Source organism: Numida meleagris, chromosome 3 (genome assembly GCF_002078875.1).
Source record: "Numida meleagris isolate 19003 breed g44 Domestic line chromosome 3, NumMel1.0, whole genome shotgun sequence".
Lineage (NCBI taxonomy): Eukaryota > Metazoa > Chordata > Aves > Galliformes > Numididae > Numida > Numida meleagris.
This window is the reverse complement of record NC_034411.1, coordinates 32,352,645-32,370,141: the sequence shown is the minus strand read 5'-3', so window position 1 is coordinate 32,370,141 and position 17,497 is coordinate 32,352,645. Positions and strand designations below refer to the sequence as shown.

The 17,497-nt window shown below is 36.1% G+C and overlaps 1 protein-coding gene across 1 annotated transcript in view; it reads left to right on the top strand.

Annotated features, from left to right (window-relative positions):
• Positions 1-17,497, top strand: part of CRIM1 (cysteine rich transmembrane BMP regulator 1) — a 172,986-nt gene that overhangs the window by 144,172 nt on the left and 11,317 nt on the right. The window contains exons 8-11 of the mRNA XM_021389763.1: positions 5,341-5,497; positions 8,522-8,643; positions 11,383-11,592; positions 15,959-16,189. Coding sequence (XP_021245438.1) covers positions 5,341-5,497; positions 8,522-8,643; positions 11,383-11,592; positions 15,959-16,189 — 720 coding nt within the window. The remainder of the gene's footprint in view (positions 1-5,340; positions 5,498-8,521; positions 8,644-11,382; positions 11,593-15,958; positions 16,190-17,497) is intronic.

The window sequence follows — 17,497 nt, the reverse complement described above, 5'->3', positions numbered from 1 at the left end:
TATGATGAACAACACATGCTAAATAAATATTATCTATCTTCTTGCTAGAGCAAAAGTGGGGATCTCTGAGGAGTGCAATGTATTAGTTTTAGCAATGCCTACAATAAATCTAATGTAATAAAAGCCAATAGGAAATTTGCTCGACTTGTTTAAAAAAAAAAAAAAAAAAAAAAGCTTCTTGAAGGGTTGGGGAAGCTCTATCATTTTCCAGTAATTCCACCTTTGAGAGATACCACTTTCGTGACGTCATATGTTGTATGTGAATCCTAGAGTTGTTTAGAGCAGGTATCCGTGTGGGTAATTTGCCTCAGTGGACTCATGGGATTATTTTTTTCTAGCATCACAGTGCCCAGTCCCTTCATTTTTATCCAGCTATTATAAATCATGAGTTAATTCTAAAGAAGGGAGGGAGGGTTAGTGTGGATCTGTGGAGGCAATATATTCAGAGAATTCCAGTTACTGATAAGTAACCTAGTTTTCTCCTTCATAAATTTGCCTCCCCAGATCCCCACCCCTGAAGATTAACCAGCAGTAGCAATCCACACCGAGAGGACGGCTGAGGAGTGCTTAATTATAAAGGTACTGTGAAACAGTTCTCCTGGTATGATCTAGCCTCAGCATCAAGAAAATAATGATGGTGAAGGTATGTAGCTAGCTTTGTCTAGCAATGCTACAGATCTATTTTTTTTTAAATGGACACTGGCCTAAGACAAGTTGAAATACTGACATAATTCTTCTCAAATATCTACTAATATTGTCCAAAAGTTACTTTTTTCACTGTGAACTACAGGATTAAAAACTAAAAGTATTTCAACAGGTTATGCATCTCTGGAATGCATTTTCAAAAATTGTAGCCTAAGATGACTTTCAGTCTTCAGAATAAAATTATCAGTGTCCATATGTAAAATAATAAATCAGAGAAAAACATATCTTACAGCTTAGATTTTTTTGTATGTCATGTATATGTTAGAAGAAAGAAGCTGAGGTCTGTTTTTATATAAGAGCTAGCTAGAATTACAGTCAAGCTGTTAAATTTCAAATGGGAGAACAGTTTTAGACCCAAACATACAATTTACAGAACTGACGTTTGTCCAGTTTGATTTTTGAGAAGTATTTCACTACATTCTAAATTTTCTCCTTCTCATGCAAGGTGGGGATGTGAGTACTCTGAAATCAGGAATAAATAGCAGTAGTACTCTGAAATCAGGCCTAAGACCTGTAATTCATTTTAGGATATACTGCCTCTGAGGTCTCATACCTGAGAAGGAGAGATTATATTGTATCTGAAATATCTGCGTTTTGAGTGAACAGTTACAAACACTGATAACATTACATCTTCCAGAGCATGATGTTGTCATCTTGTTTGCAGAGTGGTATCGGTATGTCACATCAGTATATCAACCTCTGTTACACTCTGATTTTTGTGCATATCTTTCTTTCCTTCAGCAGGTGGTGATTAGGTCTTACAGTGCTTGGACAACCTTTTAAAATGAGTTTATTTTAGTACTGACAATGAGGTATTTAGAGGAAAAGAATTACTGACACCAAATCTTTTGCATGCAGAGCACTGTGCAGTCTCGTCATAACTTGGTAGTAATCCCTTGTTTTTAAGACAAGATTTTCTTCTTCTGGCAGTCTTGTCCCATCCCACATATCACAATCAGATTCTCCTTAAGCAGCATCATGCTCTTCTGAAACTCTAATACTTATTTTATTAGTCCATGCATGTGAAACTGTGTTGGGGAGTGAGTGAAGAAAGGCGGGAGAAAGAAACTACTGTATTAAGAGGAGTTTCTTGGCAATAGTGACCAGACTTAGAAACTCTGATCCTAGTATTTGGACCTTAATAATTCACTGATGTTTTTGGAAGACTGGTTCACCTGCAACTATTCTTTCCTGTACTGTTTTCTTCTAATGGCATCTTATTAAATTGATCCAAATCAATCTAGTAATTTGGAATTCCTATATCCAAGTCAGAATACAGTGTGTTAAATTATTGCAACTACAAACTAGTTTTTGTTAGAACTGCTGTGTTTAGAAGAGCCAAGGTCTCTAAACAATAGCTTTTGCCAATATAGTGAGACCTAGTGAAGACTACCTAGAAACGTGGGATTGTTGGTAACTGACTTTGCTGCTACTTTTGCAATCATTGAACAGAGAGAATAAAATAGTATGGTCTCGTTGTGTGGGATGGATTCACTGCTATAAGTATTCAGGGTATGTTTGTCCTCAAGTGAGTATTTATTCCCAGTAGAAAGCTATTTTGATAAATTCATTGGTTTCTTTGATTATTGTGCTAGCTTTTTGCTGTGTTTGATTCAGTTGAAATTTTTCTAGAATTTAGTTTCATATTTTGTTTTATATTTCCTCTAAAGCCCATCTTCATATTAAAACATTTGTGTTAAAAGTACGGTAATATTAGCCTGAGACATTCAGGAACTCGTGTGTCTCTTTCTAAAGTCACATTGCTTTAATATCCTTCTGAGATCAACCAATTTCATGTGCATGAACTCAGCTTGTATATTTTATACATTTTCAGTACTACATTTCATTCCACTATCATTACTTTATCACCCTAAGCCCTCCTATTACCTTGTGTAGAAGGATTGTTCTCTGTATTGACGTTACTTCATTGGCGTTTCACATTTCATAAGAAAAATCAGTGAATGTGTTTCTACTTCTCATGTAGAATTCTACTCTCCAACCACATATTTTGCAAGAGGCATAATGAAAGGTGCCTTCTCTTTAACTGATTTCCAATCATTGTATCATTTCTGTTTAGTCCTGTACCACCTGTTGAATCAGTAGTTTAGTTTTCTCAGTGATGTTATAGCTAATTATTCAGAGAAATAAATATTGTGTAATCATGCAGCTTGCCTATGCTGTTAGAGTTGTAGTGACATGTAAGCACGTAATGCAGATTTCCAGACCTCTGAAAGGTAGTTTTCCTTCAATGTTAGCTTTTTGAAATGTTTCCTATCCTCAGACTCCTTACTTTGAATACCCCCCTTGAAGCTGTTAGTAGCCCATTTAGGGCTGGATCTCTTCCCTGTGAATATGTTGCATGATTTGGGATTCAGGTTCTAGATGAAGTTTATTTAAGCAAAAATGGATAAAGCCCCCCAAAGAAATTACCTCCTGATATTTTCAGTAATAAACCTCCTCAGATGACTGCAGCTGACCTTCATGAGTAGATTGCAGTTCTCTTTATTCTTCAGTACGTTTCACTTGTAATGCAAAGCTTTAGCAGGAAATCTGTTTTTACTTGTCTTTCATAATGAACTTGTGATAGTTTTACTAACAATGAATTTAGAGCTATCATTAAGGCTATGTGTCAGGGTGAAAATTGCATGCATTAAATTGTATTTACACGAGAATCTTTAGCCTTGGCATCTTTTTCTCTTTTTTTTCCTTTTTTTTTTCTTATAGAGTTAAACTCTGTTCCTATAAAATTGGCGAGTTCACTCTCAGTTTTCTGAAAAAATGCCCTGTTTAAAGCTGTGGAGCAGGGTTTTCAAGAGGCCTGTGCATGTGTACCAGATGGTACTTCAGTTTGTGACTGCCTGTAATTTTCCATGTCTTTTAAAATGTTTCAGTAAAAAGAAATGTGCATGAAGTCGGAAAGCAGGCCAGAATCAACTTAATGATTTCCACAACACTGAATTTCTTTATAGAGAATATTTCTCAAAACCTATTGAAAAACTAAGTCCACAGATTGTATGTTGTATTGCCAGAAATTTAAAAACGAGAACACATTAATTTTAGTAACAACTATCTTCTCAGAAGGTAACATTTTTAGCATCTTATTAGAAGTTTTGCCTGTAGAGTTCTGTACAGATTATTCTGATGTCCTCATCTAGTACTGACAGAACACTAGTAAGTTCAGGTGTGAGCAGTAGTCTATACTGAATTCAGCAAACCTTACCTGTATGTTGGAACAGACAGAATTTTGATTATATTTTATAAATGGCATGATGATGAATACTCTTCAGCATCTGTTCTTGAGAGGCAATGTTTGTCAGTCAGTCATCCATTCTTGGCCACTCAAAAATTCAGAATTCTTTTGAGGATAACTCAATACATAAATGATTAAGCAAGGAGAAGGTTGCTTTGAGACTGGATTGTATAGTTAGTATGTCAACTGACTGTTTGAATTTTAAGTAAATTAATGGCATGAAGTTCTTAGGATAAGACACCATCATCCTGCTTGTATATCACTGTCCTAGACATCTTGATCCTGTAAATAAAGTATATGGATTTTACATTTAAGAACGTGTTTTGCACCTCCAAAAAGCAGTTTCATTAAACAAATCACAACAGTCAAAGCAGAACGGAAGATTGAAAGGAAAAACACGTTTAGCCATAAGATCTTGAAGAGGTCATTATATTACTATATTTTACTTCGTGTTTAAATCAGGGAACCGCACTTTGATAGCTGTCCTAAACACAAATCTGGACATGAATGACTTAAAGAAACATGCCAACCAAAAAATATTTCCCTTGTTTCTACATCTTTAGATTTCTTTCTCTATTTCTCCCACACCTTTGCATTTGTACCTTATTGTTACTTGACCTGTGTTCCATGAGTGTGCTGATTATGCACAGCCACCCAAACACTTCATCTCTGTGACAAAGTACACTTCAGAAAATGAATGGTACTCATCAATCCAACCTCTGCAGTTTCCAGGATTATTCATGGGTCAGTTCAGAGCATCAGCAGGAAATGTCATGATTTACACCACATCAAAGGTCAAAACAGAGTTTAATTTCTTTTATAATACCACCAATTTCTTTTAATTAATTTTGTTTTTAAAATTTTGTTTTAATAATTTATTTCATATACAACCAATCCAACATCATCCTTCCTTGCCACAAAAGGCTAATAAAACATAGTAGTGGACTTCAGGAGGAAGGTCTTTTAGTCTAACATCTCAAAGCTTTGATCACTTCTTCCAGTATTACATTTATATTTTTGAGAAGCAAGTTTTAATGAGCAAACAGGTGACAGCAAACACTGTAAGTAAGGAATAAAGGTTATTACATTCCAGCCTTTCAATCCTAGTTAAAATAAATAGAGTAGAAATAAAAGTTGCTGTATTTTGAAGAGAAACCAATTAAATGAATATGGTGTGTCACAACATTATGTTACTTTAAATGCTTTATTAAAGGCTGACAGCCATGGATGTTGGTTGGATGTGCATAACTTCACAAGATCAAGTTAGTATAGGGTACTGAATCTACTCCCCATATTCTTGACTGGAACTGAAGACATCCCATTGTATCCGTTTGTCTGGTATAAACTATTTTTGCTTTGCAATCATCTACATGTGTTCTTCACAGGAGAGGAGTTGTGTACGGGCCTCATATCAGGCTGCTCCCTGGACTGTTCCTTTGGGTTCCAGACTGATGCCCACAACTGTGAAATCTGTCAGTGCCGTCCACGGCCCAAGAAATGCAAACCTATTGTATGTGACAAGTACTGTCCCTTTGGATACGTGTACGTATTCTTATTCTAAACATATATTACATGTTTATGCCCATTTAATATGCCTGTACATATTGAAAATATGCAAAATCCAGGAATATATACTTGTATTCACTTTGAGAAAATTGGGGAAAATGTGAGAAAGAAGGAGTGTCATTACTTGATGTAAGATTAAAGCATTCTTCAAATCAATTTGGATGTTAGCACTGAACTCGTGTAAATGGATATATATATATCCATATATCCTTTATTACTTGAGATACAGAATCAAGCTTGCCCCTTTGTAAGTAATAGAAGCTTATTACAGGAAACAGTGGTCAAAAGAGTGATGGGGCTAATAATGACTGGCTCCTTCAATTCCTTTGACTGAACATATTATAACTGGTAAACTGCAGTGGTCATTGGCATGAATCCAGAAAAAAGCTCAAATCACAAATCCAAGTACTGAGAATCTAAAACCTAAAAAATATGATAAATAAAATAAGATGTTGAAAGGAGGCGGCTACTGATGTTAGTGTAGTTGCCATGGATGTTAGGCAATCCACACTTTTTAAGATGAGGTCAAATCAGGTAGCACAACAGGCAGGGTCCTCTGTGAGCTTCAGGGTCCTGAGCAAGTTACCTTCGGGCATGTTGACTTCAGGAGTGGCTGAGAGTTATTTTCATTATGCAGATGAGAGAAGATAGAGGAGGATAGAAGTTACAGAAAAGTGATGTCAGTTTTGTTTTCTTCAGAACTTTTACCAGTGGCTTTGAAGGCAAAGGCAAATGTGGGTAGCAGAATGAAAGAAACGTGAAAGACTGAGTGGAAGTACTAAAGGAATGAAATGGTTAGATGGCTTGGATGCTAAGATAGGATAAAGCTGCTTACATTAAGGATCCAAGTAGTGAAGTAAATTAAAACATGCACAAAGCATGCAGATTTCTTTGAACATTTTCAGGGGAGGGTGAAGTTTGAGCCGTTTAAATGAGCAAACACAAAATCTGAGATGAAATCTCTTAAAGCTTAAAAAAAATTTTCTCTACTCTTCTATTCTACTTGTTAGTATTATTAGCTTTGCAGTGAAGTTAGCTGTTTCATCTAAACAGAACTGAGCTCTTTGTAAGTTCAGAAACTTCTTACTTGGTTTGAGATGTCTGACTTTCAAGGTCTCTTTTATAGACTGTGATTTATCTGCTTTTCTGAATAAAATGTTAAATAACGAGAAGGAAGGTGATAGTTATAGAAAGCTGCTGCTATTAAAGAAGCGTAAGGGTTGTCATATTGGATCAGAGGAAAGGTTTTTCAGAAAAAGAAAACATTTGGAATTTAATGATGAGGAAGAAAAATGGCAAACATGATTAAAGATGAAAAGTGTCAATGTTGAATCTTGCATCTATTCATTTGAATTCCTAGATATGACACCCATATTGGGCATTGACTCAAAGAGTACTTGCATCCAAACCACTGAATAACTTGCCCAGACATTTCCCCATCTTTCTTCTCTCACATGTTGTGATCAATAGTGGTAATTTCTGTTTACAGAGTCCTAAAAAGTAGAGAATTAAATATGATCCTCATACTGTGTAAGTATCTTAATTTTAAGATATGGATGCCATGTTGTATATAAGACATTATTTGCCTAGTGAGAGAAGACATTTGCAACTGCAGGCTTCGTTTTTGAGATCATGAACAAGCATAATGCCCTTCAAGACTGCTCTGTGGGCTGGCACCGAACTATGTGGTTCATCTTTAAATAGAAGGTCTTATAAAAAGATAACGTTAAATCTATCACAGAATTGTACTCCCTGTAGTTAAGAGTAGTCATTTTTACCCTCTACATGTGACTGACTTAGTATATTGACTTAGTATACTGACTTAGTATTGATTACTGAGGAAAATTACAAATTTCTGTGTGCTTTGTGTACTTCAGTAAGTTGAAACACACGCTTTTTTCTCTTTTTTTCTAACTAAAGTATGCATATAACAGTTATATTAGTAAATCTGTGTGAATTATCAGGTAATGGCCTCAAGCTGCGCCAGGGGAGATTTAGGTTGGACATTAGGAAACACTACTTTTCTGAAAGAGTGGTCAGGCGCTGGAATGGGCTGCCCAGGGAGGTGGTTGAGTCACCGTCCCTGGAGGTGTTCAAGAAACGTTTAGATATAGTGTTGAGAGACATGGTCTAGTGGGGTTATTGGTGGTAGGTGGATGGTTGGACTGGATGATCTTGTAGGTCTTTTCCAACCTAGCTAATTCTATGATTCTATGATTCTAAACGGGACTGTACAAATTATAGCAAATAATAATAAGCATGGTATGGTAGCATAGAGTAAGATAAGGTGCCTTAAAAGCGAGATGATTTGAGGCTCGTGCTACTGCATCAGGAGCCCTATCTTTGGTATGGTCTTTCAGTTGCATTTTTGTACACATAAACTGAACTCGAAACATTCTAAAGCTAATTTGAAAATCATCAAATTAAATTCTGCTTTTAGATGAAGCATGTAGTTTAATTATCTAAAATGTTTGGTTGTTTTTTTTAAATGTTTGATGTTTAATAATACTATTTTATGTTTTTTATTTTTTAAAAAAAGAAAATAAGCACAATAATCTTGTCATTGACTACAAAATATATTAATAAGGGCACGGATATTAGCAAATTGGATAATGTTAATGATAACCATCAGTATAACAATTCGTATCATGAAGGTCAAAAATTGTAGTAAATATTTTAAGATCATTTTATTTCAAATCTCACTTTAGCACTGAAATTATGTAGTCTTATAGTAATATAGTACATTCATGAGTCAAAAGCATATAGATCTGTATTATCTGCTATAATATATCTGGCTTAAAACTACCAAATGCCTGTTGCCATTCACATGAGAAGAGAACATGCCAGCAACGGTGATGTGCATACTGAAAGTAAGTGTGAATGTTAAAGACAATTTTCTTTACTTTATCAGTCACTTTAAAGGTTGCTTTTGCTTTAACCGTGACATTTAGACATTTAAGGTATCATGCTGACCTTTTACAAATTATTTTGGTAATCTAGGAAGAACAAGCATGGCTGTGAAATTTGTCGGTGTAAGAAATGCCCGGAAATGCCTTGTGGTAAAATCTGCCCCATGGGCTTCCAGCAGAACAGCCACGGGTGTGTTATCTGCAAATGCAGAGGTAGGTGTTGCCACTTATCACTGTGACTTGTTTTCAAAGCAGTTGAAAGCCAGATCAAAGGAATGCTACACAGAACCTGTAAGAATTGAAATACCGTATAATAAGTCCATGTAAAATTCTAGTAGTCTAATTTAAGAAATTCTTAAATATAAAATTTTCACAAAAGTACTTCTATGAGATTTCAGAGCCTCTGGGTATTTACTGAGATACTTCAGAGATTTGTTTATACTTTAGATTCATTATTACCTCTGATGTTTTTCACTGCTTGAGTTTTCAAATATTGATCTCACTCTCCTGTGTTTAAAAAAAAAAAAGATTTATCACATTGTCCCCTGGAATGTATTCTGTTTTATTTGTGAAAACAAAATATCCTGAGATCAAACGCCGGAGCATCATGAACTATCCCTTAAATGATGTGATCATTAGCAACTCATTCAAGAATATTTAGAGCAATCATCAGTATGTTCTGGGGGAGCTAGGAGTCTTTGTTAAAACTTTGATCCAAAATTCCTAAGTAGGATGAATGAATTGGTAAGTAACCTGTCTGTGAATTAGTTCCACATTCTAACCTGCCTCTTCTGGAATTAACTTATGCTAGAGTAAGTAAAAGTAGAACTGTAGAAATACAGAGGTCGGATAGTCCTCTTATAATAATGAGTCCATTTCTCTGCCCTCACATAATGCCAAGTGTGTCTGGATAATCCTCAACAGATGTTTGTCTATGATTTCACTTCTTAAGAACATCCAATCTCAAAAAAAAAAAAAAAAATCCACTCCAAACTCTCTTATATTTTCCTGTGGCTACCAATATAAGACACTTCAAAATGAATTTTCTTATATTTCCATCTCCCTTTCTGAGAATTAAACCATCTACTTATTTTCCTAAGCTCAGCAGACTCAGGGAACAATTGATCACCAATTGATCCCTTTAGAATTCTGACAATATTTAAAGGTTTATGATTAGAGACTCCTAAATGTATTATTTTCAAAGTCAGCGACACCTAGTTCTCGTCATCTCTCTTCACAGTTCTGAAGCTGTATGCTGCACTTTTGCAGCAGCAAAAAAATTCCAACTGGTACAGATAGTAGTGCTGCATTTAAACTTCCAATACTCCCATTCTGTACCTTAGGCTGAACTTGCATTTTCTGCAGCGGTGTAACACTCCTGACTCATATTTTCCTTGTAAGCTACTATAATTCTCAGGTTTTTTTCAGCCATACCTCTGGGTATTGAGTTATTCTCATTTTGTATTTGGGAACTTGGCTTCCTCTTTAAGTATTTCCTTTTGTACAACTTTTAATTAAAAACTGAAAAGTGAAAACGATCTCAAACTGTTGTGTTAATCTTGAGTATCTGCTTATATGCTTGGTTTGCTTTTCCAAATTCAGGAGTAGACATAAGAATGTCTTAGTAAAAAAAAAAAAAAGGCTGAGTACCTCAGGTATTTTAAAACATTTATCAGTAATGATTTATCAGTAATGATTTTAATGTAGGACAATTCAAAAAGGAATCTATATATCATCGGATATTACAGTTTGAATGTGTAGTAACTGTATGCAGCTGTTTCATATTGTTTCTGTTCAAAGCAATAAGATGAAATTTGCTTTTAGAAGTACTGTACCCATTTGCCTTTTTTCTACATTTCACAAAACAGCATACTAGTGCAATATCTGTGCATTGAGTTCTTACTCAAATGATGTACATCAAACCCACTTCATACATCTGCTTGTCATTCCTAGGCCACCATTGATAGATCCACCACAGCTGGAGTGCTGTTAGTTTTTTGATGGGTTTGTGATTTTTTTTATTAGCTAGAAACACATTTTAACAGTTCTTCTCATTCTGCACCAATTTTTAAAATGAATAATTGACAAGTGTACTAATAAAAACAGCTTTACATATGTAACTGTTGATGTACCACTGAAAGCAAGTCAGTTCACTGACAAACTGATCCAAAATCCTCCATCATGATGATGTGGATGAGGGATTGTTAGGATCTAAATTCACTCTGCTGATTAACAGAGAATATATTGAGGCTGAGTCCTTCTGCACTTAAATACCCCTTAAGATCCAAATAAGACTGTATCCTCCCTAGACCAAAAGCCTGACAGCAAGTAGCACAGCAGTCCAAACTATTGTATTTTCTTCTCAATAAAACCCAGGAACGAGGGATAAAAATGTCAGAGCAGCCATCTTCCGAACATCATTTATAATAACTAACACAAATAATTTCTTGTAGGTAGTGTTTTATGAAATATTTCCAGTATCTAGCATGACCCTTTTAGAACCTGCTTGTAATTTTTTTTAATTCATGGTACGTGTAGGGCCATCCTTAGCTTTTGTAAATACTTTTATATTCTACTAGCTATCAAGTACTTGCATTACAGATAATATCTAAAACTATTCTGTTTAATTTTAAATATGCCTCATGTTTTCTACCATTTCCTTACGTTATTTAGCCAGTACTGCATTACTGCATAATTAAAGACAGTATAAGCACAACAGAAAGAAGCGATCCTATTTTTCAATGAAATAAATTCTACTGTGTCTTACCACGCCTTTCAGTATACCTTTGAATTACTTCATATGTCTCAAGTGTACTTTATTTCTAAATGTAAATTCATCACTTGATCTCATATGTTCTTTAAAAATAAATGGAAGCCAGGCATATAGTATTTATATTTTTCTAAACAACACATGCTTATTAGGAAATTACATTTTCTTTTGTCTTCTTGCAGAGGCAACTGCTTCCCTTATGCCTCCAGTTAAAACAGGCTCTTGCCTGTCAATGGATGGGCGCCGACATGAAAATGAGGAGAGCTGGCACGATGGATGCAGGGAATGTTACTGTCACAATGGACGGGAAATGTGTGCCTTGATCACCTGCCCTGTTCCTAATTGTGGCAACCCCACCATACATCCAGGGCAGTGTTGCCCATCATGTCCAGGTAATGTGCTGTCTTGTGTGTTCTTTGTAATTGGGTTTCTTTTCACATATTTGTGGTGTTTCCTAATACATGAAAACTCATTCAGTAATAAGTATAAGTGAAGGTTTCTGTGTCCAAATATAACATCATGAGTGGCTTTCATTGAGATCTCAAATCTGAAAAATGGTTACTTGAATATATGAAACATGTGCATGATGTAGGTCCTAATGTTAATCTTTGATGCACTGAAATCCTTAAACAAGAAAAAGTTTCCAGTTTATATTAGCTATAATAGCAAATATAATAAGATATTGCATTTTCTTTTTTATTTTGAAGTGTAATTTTATTAAAATTCATCTCTGTTTGCCAGCTTCTCAGAAGAGTAGACTTTTAAAGATATGTCTTTAGCGATTGAACATCATGATTCTGTGTTCTGAGGGAATGTTCCGCTACCACCAGCAGTAGAAAATTATTTTAATTCTTTCAGGGAGAAGGCCAGTACAATAAATGCTGCATTCCAACAGAGTTGTAATAAGAAGTGATAAAATGGAAAACATCTATGAAAGGACTTTACAGTATTAGAGTGTGGACAGATGTTATGAGTAATTCCCTCTGTCTTCAGATTGATTCCTACTGTATTTTATATGCTGAATAGGTTAGTTTGTAGTAGTGTGGTATTGTCTATGACCTGATCATAAGTCATGTTACAAGTAGGAACAAGGCTTGTGGTGCTAATAGGAATAACGAAACAGTAAGAAAGCACTTGCAAGATTCAAGCAATTATGAATGGTTTCAAATTCCTTGAAAAGAACAGGAATCTTAGGAGCAAAACATGTAGCTAAATCCTCTTACTGAAAGTGACAGAAAAGAGTGTATCCTTCTTAGAACATCATAAGATTATAGAATCATAGAATCTTTTGAGTTGGAAAGGACCCTTAAAAGCCATCTGATCCAACTCCCCTGCAATGAACAGCGACACCTACAGCTACATCAGGTGCTCAGAGCCCCATCCAGCCTGACCTTGAATGTCTCCAAGAATGGGGCATCCATCACCTCTCTGAGCAGCCTGTTCCGGTGCCTCACCACCCCTATTATAAAAAACTTCTTCCTCAAATCCAATCTAAGTCTCCCCTCTTTTAGGTTGAAACCATTTCCCCTTGTCCTATCGCAACAGATCCTGCTATAAAGAGTCTGTCCCCTTCCTTCTTATACCCCCTTCAGATACTGAAAGGTCACTCTCAGGTCTCCCTGGAGCCTTCTCTTCTCCAGCCCGAACAGCCCCAGATGATAGATTTCTTCAGATTGCTTCAACGAATGGTGATCTTCGATGCATTTCGCACTGTGTTGCACACTGTCTGCCTTTCAGCCTCTCTCAGCATGTACCACTTGCTCATAGTATTGAGGCTGGGCGTAGTGTCTGTGGTTCCAGTGCCTGCCATGGTGTTGCTTTTGGCACAGTTTTTTTTACAGAGCCAGAACTATTTCTAATATTAAGTAATTCAGCAATGGTTACTGAGGCTGAGCAATTTCTGTTTAGCATCTTATTAAGGACAACCATTAATGAAATTGTTAGGTGACTTGGAAACACAAGGAAAGTTACTCTCTCTCTGTTTATGCACACTTGAGGATCCATCCTTTACTTGCTTCCTTCTCTTCCATTATTAAGCATCTGGCTCATTTTATGAGTTTGTATCCAAGATTTTTGCCACACCAGAGCGTAGTGTTATCCTGGCAGAGTCCATTTCTTTGAGATATACTATCTACATAGATTTCTCTCCCTAACATCCTTTGCTCCTTACAGGGTACCTGTCATCTAGTTTCTGTGCTAACAAAGCCATACTTGGTGCAAATTCTTTCAGTGCTAGGGCAACTAGAGATTAATTTCTTTCAGTTCATTACACGAGTGTATTAATATGGCCAAATTTGTTCCAGAGGGGTTCTCTTTCTCCAAGGTTTTCTGTTCGTTTGCTGAGTACTTCTGATTTTAGTTTGCAATCTATTGATTCCACACTGATGCTATTAAATCAATATCATGGCTTTCAACAGAGGAATGCAGTTGCAATTGTGAGGTTGTGAGCGTGACAGTCCAATGTATCTAACATAAATAATTAGCAGTCCTGATGTAGTGAGTTTTAAATCACACTTTTAGCCTACTGACAAGGAAGTGGCAGCTCTCAGAGATCTCTTTTCAGACTGAAAAACTTGTTTATGTGCAATTTCATATTTGGTTTTCAACAGAACGAGAAATACTTTGCTAAAACACTCATTAACACCATGCTTCTATATATTAATTATGAGATTTAAGTGGATTGTCCCAATTCTTATGGAAAGCTCCAGGTTTCCTGCAAGATTTAGAAAGTCATTAACTTCTAGTGTTTTGCAGAACCATGCTTCTCAGAAAGGCCGTGCGCCTGCCTTGCTAGTTACTCCATCAGGAATATAGTAATTGCACATTTGCAGAAACTCAATTGCAATAATATATCAATACCAATGCTGGTAAGGGAGCTGTAAGCAGTACCATACATACAACAGTACTCTCTGGCTATGCATTTATGATTACAAGCAGTATATAAGCTGTGACTTTGCAAAGAACTTAATGCAAAGCTTGCCTGACTTTGGATGTTATTGCATAAAATGTAATAGATTGTTCCTGCTGAAGTAAGTTAGACAGTGACAGGGCAGCAGACTAGCTGTCACTTCAAGTGTGGTAAATGCTACTGAATCCTATTTGCTGTTCAGAAATGTATGCAGTGGGAAAAAGGAGACATAAGCAAATCACTGATAGATGAGATAATTCCATGAAGGAAGAAATACACAAGTACTTTCTGATCAGGGCAAGATCAGCCTGAGTCTATTTTCTTGAGCTGTACCTGTCATTCTCCGGAAGAGAAAGCAAGCGATGGAACTGGACATCTTCTATGAAGCAGCACCATGGAGCAAAGGGCACAAGCTTAATTCATCAGACAAATACAACATTACTAAGAATGTGGTGAGAAGCACACGCACTTTGTTAGCCTTGGGCTATCCAAATGACTAAAGTAGGAGAGAAGGACCTACAGAAAGTGGTTTAGAGATACTGAATCATTACCTGGAGGTCACTTTCTAATTCCTTCCCTTCATAGCACAGGAATTCTGGGGGAGCTCGGTTCTTAATGTCCAATATCAGTTGGGTTGAATTCAGGCTGAAGAACAATATGCACTTACAAGCCTGAAGCTTCACGTTGGAACAGGTTAAACTCATGGCTCATGGACTTGAATAAAGCATGTTAAGTGGGGCAACTTTATTCCTGTATGCAATGCATGGAGAAAGCTGATTGGCTCATCTCAGGTCCACAGCAACCAGCATAATAAGCCGTCATCTATTTGAATTTATTAGGAAGGATTGCAAAGTTCTTGTTTTGAAGTTCATTCATTATGTACAGTGGGAGCTTTTTAACCAGGCTGTGCAAGTGTAGTCCATGGCAGAATTTTATTTATGATAATTGTTTAAACATTGTCTAAATGCAGGACAGGTCTCTTTTTTTTTATTTTTAAAACACCTGTTGGTGAAGAGAGCTTCCCCCATTTTTTTTAATGACCTAGTGATTGGAAGATGCTCATGCTGATGAGGGGTTCAACTTGAAGGAGGTCAGATCCATTCTCTAACTGTCTGGATTTCTAATCCAGGCTGGATGAGTCTTTGGCTAGGGTTGTAGACTTGATGTAATTAACTGTGTGAAAAGGAGCTAAGATTGGGCTTATCTTGGGTACTGTTTTTACTTCAGTCAGTACTGCAGATTATTTTTTTAATTTTTAATTTTTCCTTATGAAACAATCTTTCAGTGACATATTTCCACTGGTGTTAAGTGTTTTTAAGTTTTTAGGGACTACGGGTGGAGATTATCTGTTTTTGTTTTCAGTCTGGCATTGAATGTTACAGACACAAATAGTGTCAATTTTATGGCAGGCAGTTGAATCTTCTCAAATCCCAGACTGAGTACATACTTATCCATCCTTTCAGGAACTGCATTTATGTTAATATTTAGCAATTAAGAAATTGTGCAATTGGAATAAATTTTCAGAAAATGACAGTTGTCTCTTGGAATTTCTATGCCATAGATTGGTTTGATTTCTTTCCAAAGTTCTAAGAATACTTGGTTATCTCTGATTTATATTAACCAGCATTTATTCAGATTGATTCCCAAGTTTATTGTTCATCATTTTCTTTTTTTTTTTACATTTTCAATGAGATACAAGTAAGTGACATGGAGTTAAAAAGAGTTTCTTTAGGAGTGGATTTATAGCTGGTTTTGTTAATCCTAATATTTTCTAAAATCACAATGAGAAATAAAAGGTTGAGTATATGTTTTAATTGTTGGAATCACGGTTGATTTTGCTTATCTTCCAGTTCTGTTTTTTCCAGATGAAGTAATTGTGCAGAAGCCAGAGCTCACCAGTCCATCAATCTGTCATGCTCCTGGTGGGGAATACTTTGTAGAAGGAGAAACATGGAACATTGATTCTTGCACGCAGTGCACATGCCACAGTGGACGAGTTCTGTGTGAGACTGAAGTCTGTCCTCCTCTTCTTTGTCAAAACCCCACGCGCACACAGGACTCCTGCTGTCCTCAGTGCCCAGGTATACATTGTCAACTAGTTTTCATCAGTCTTTTCTTGATTTTAGAATGTATGATATGAATGTTAGTTGTTTCTGTATGTGCGCAGTTCCGTGTTGCTTTGCCTTTTTCCTTTAGCATTTTGGAGAGTAAGCCTGCAGTCCTCCCCTTTTGACTGCAAAGTTTGACTGTGTGCAAGAGTTATCTTATCTGCTAGAGGAATTGTGGTCCTCAAGTTTGGACACCAACTCTGAGGGAAATCTAATAATGTAAGGGTTGGATATTTGGAATTTGGTCACGAAAGAACATTTGCTGTTTTTATCTTCACTTGATATGATTTGAGAGTGACTTGAAGGCAGCTGACTAATATCAAACCATTCCAGCCCAGCAGTAGACTGCCCCACAGTGTCAAGAAGGTAACAGGATTTGCTTTTCCCTAGGGACAGGGATACAATTATAAATAAATGTGAATTCCTGTTTTACATAGCAAATGGGGTTTATTAGAGTGGAAATTCAATACAAACCTAGGATCTGTATGTAAACTCATTGAGAAAATATTTTTCTTTATTAAAAACAAAATCTAAACATTTTACTTGAAAAAACTAGGCTTTGCCATTTCTTCCACAGGGTGTTTGTTGGTTTGGGAGTTGTTATTTTTTCTGACAACATATTTTCAGTGGAAATGTTAGGCTGTTCTCCAGACTCCCATTTTTCTAATTATTAATAACTGCGAACATTTATTTTAACTTCAAAATACTGTTTGGAGAGGTTCATCCTTCTTCACTGGCTACATTAGAAGTTTAGTCTCCTATTTTACATAGTTAGATTGAAAACCTGATCTGAGTCCCCTTCAAATCTTTTAATGTTCTTTCATACATGTTCTCTGCACCTACACTCATATTTCTGGATCTATGATGTCTGTTAAGATACAGCTTCATTGCAGAAATATCTCCCCCGTGTGAGTGCATGAGAATCAAAGCAGACACATCAGCATCAAGATGAAGCCTGATCAAGCTCCATCTGTTTCTCCACAGCTTATAATTATCTCCTATAAGTCTGGTGAAGATGATAGCAGCATAATAGCTTTTGACTTTGCATCACAGAAGACCTTGAACTGAATCTGGGATTCAGCTTTTAGACTTAAAACTCAGTATCTCTGATTTAAGGTGAATTCCTATATGCACCTCCCTTTAGAACATTCAGAGTCCCTTTCTGAGAGGCTGCTTCTGATAATGGTCATTTGATGATTTCGCTCTCTTTTTTTTTGTCTTTTTTTTTTTTTTTTGAGTAAACTTGATAAAGGTTTACATCAACTTTATTCTAGAGCATAT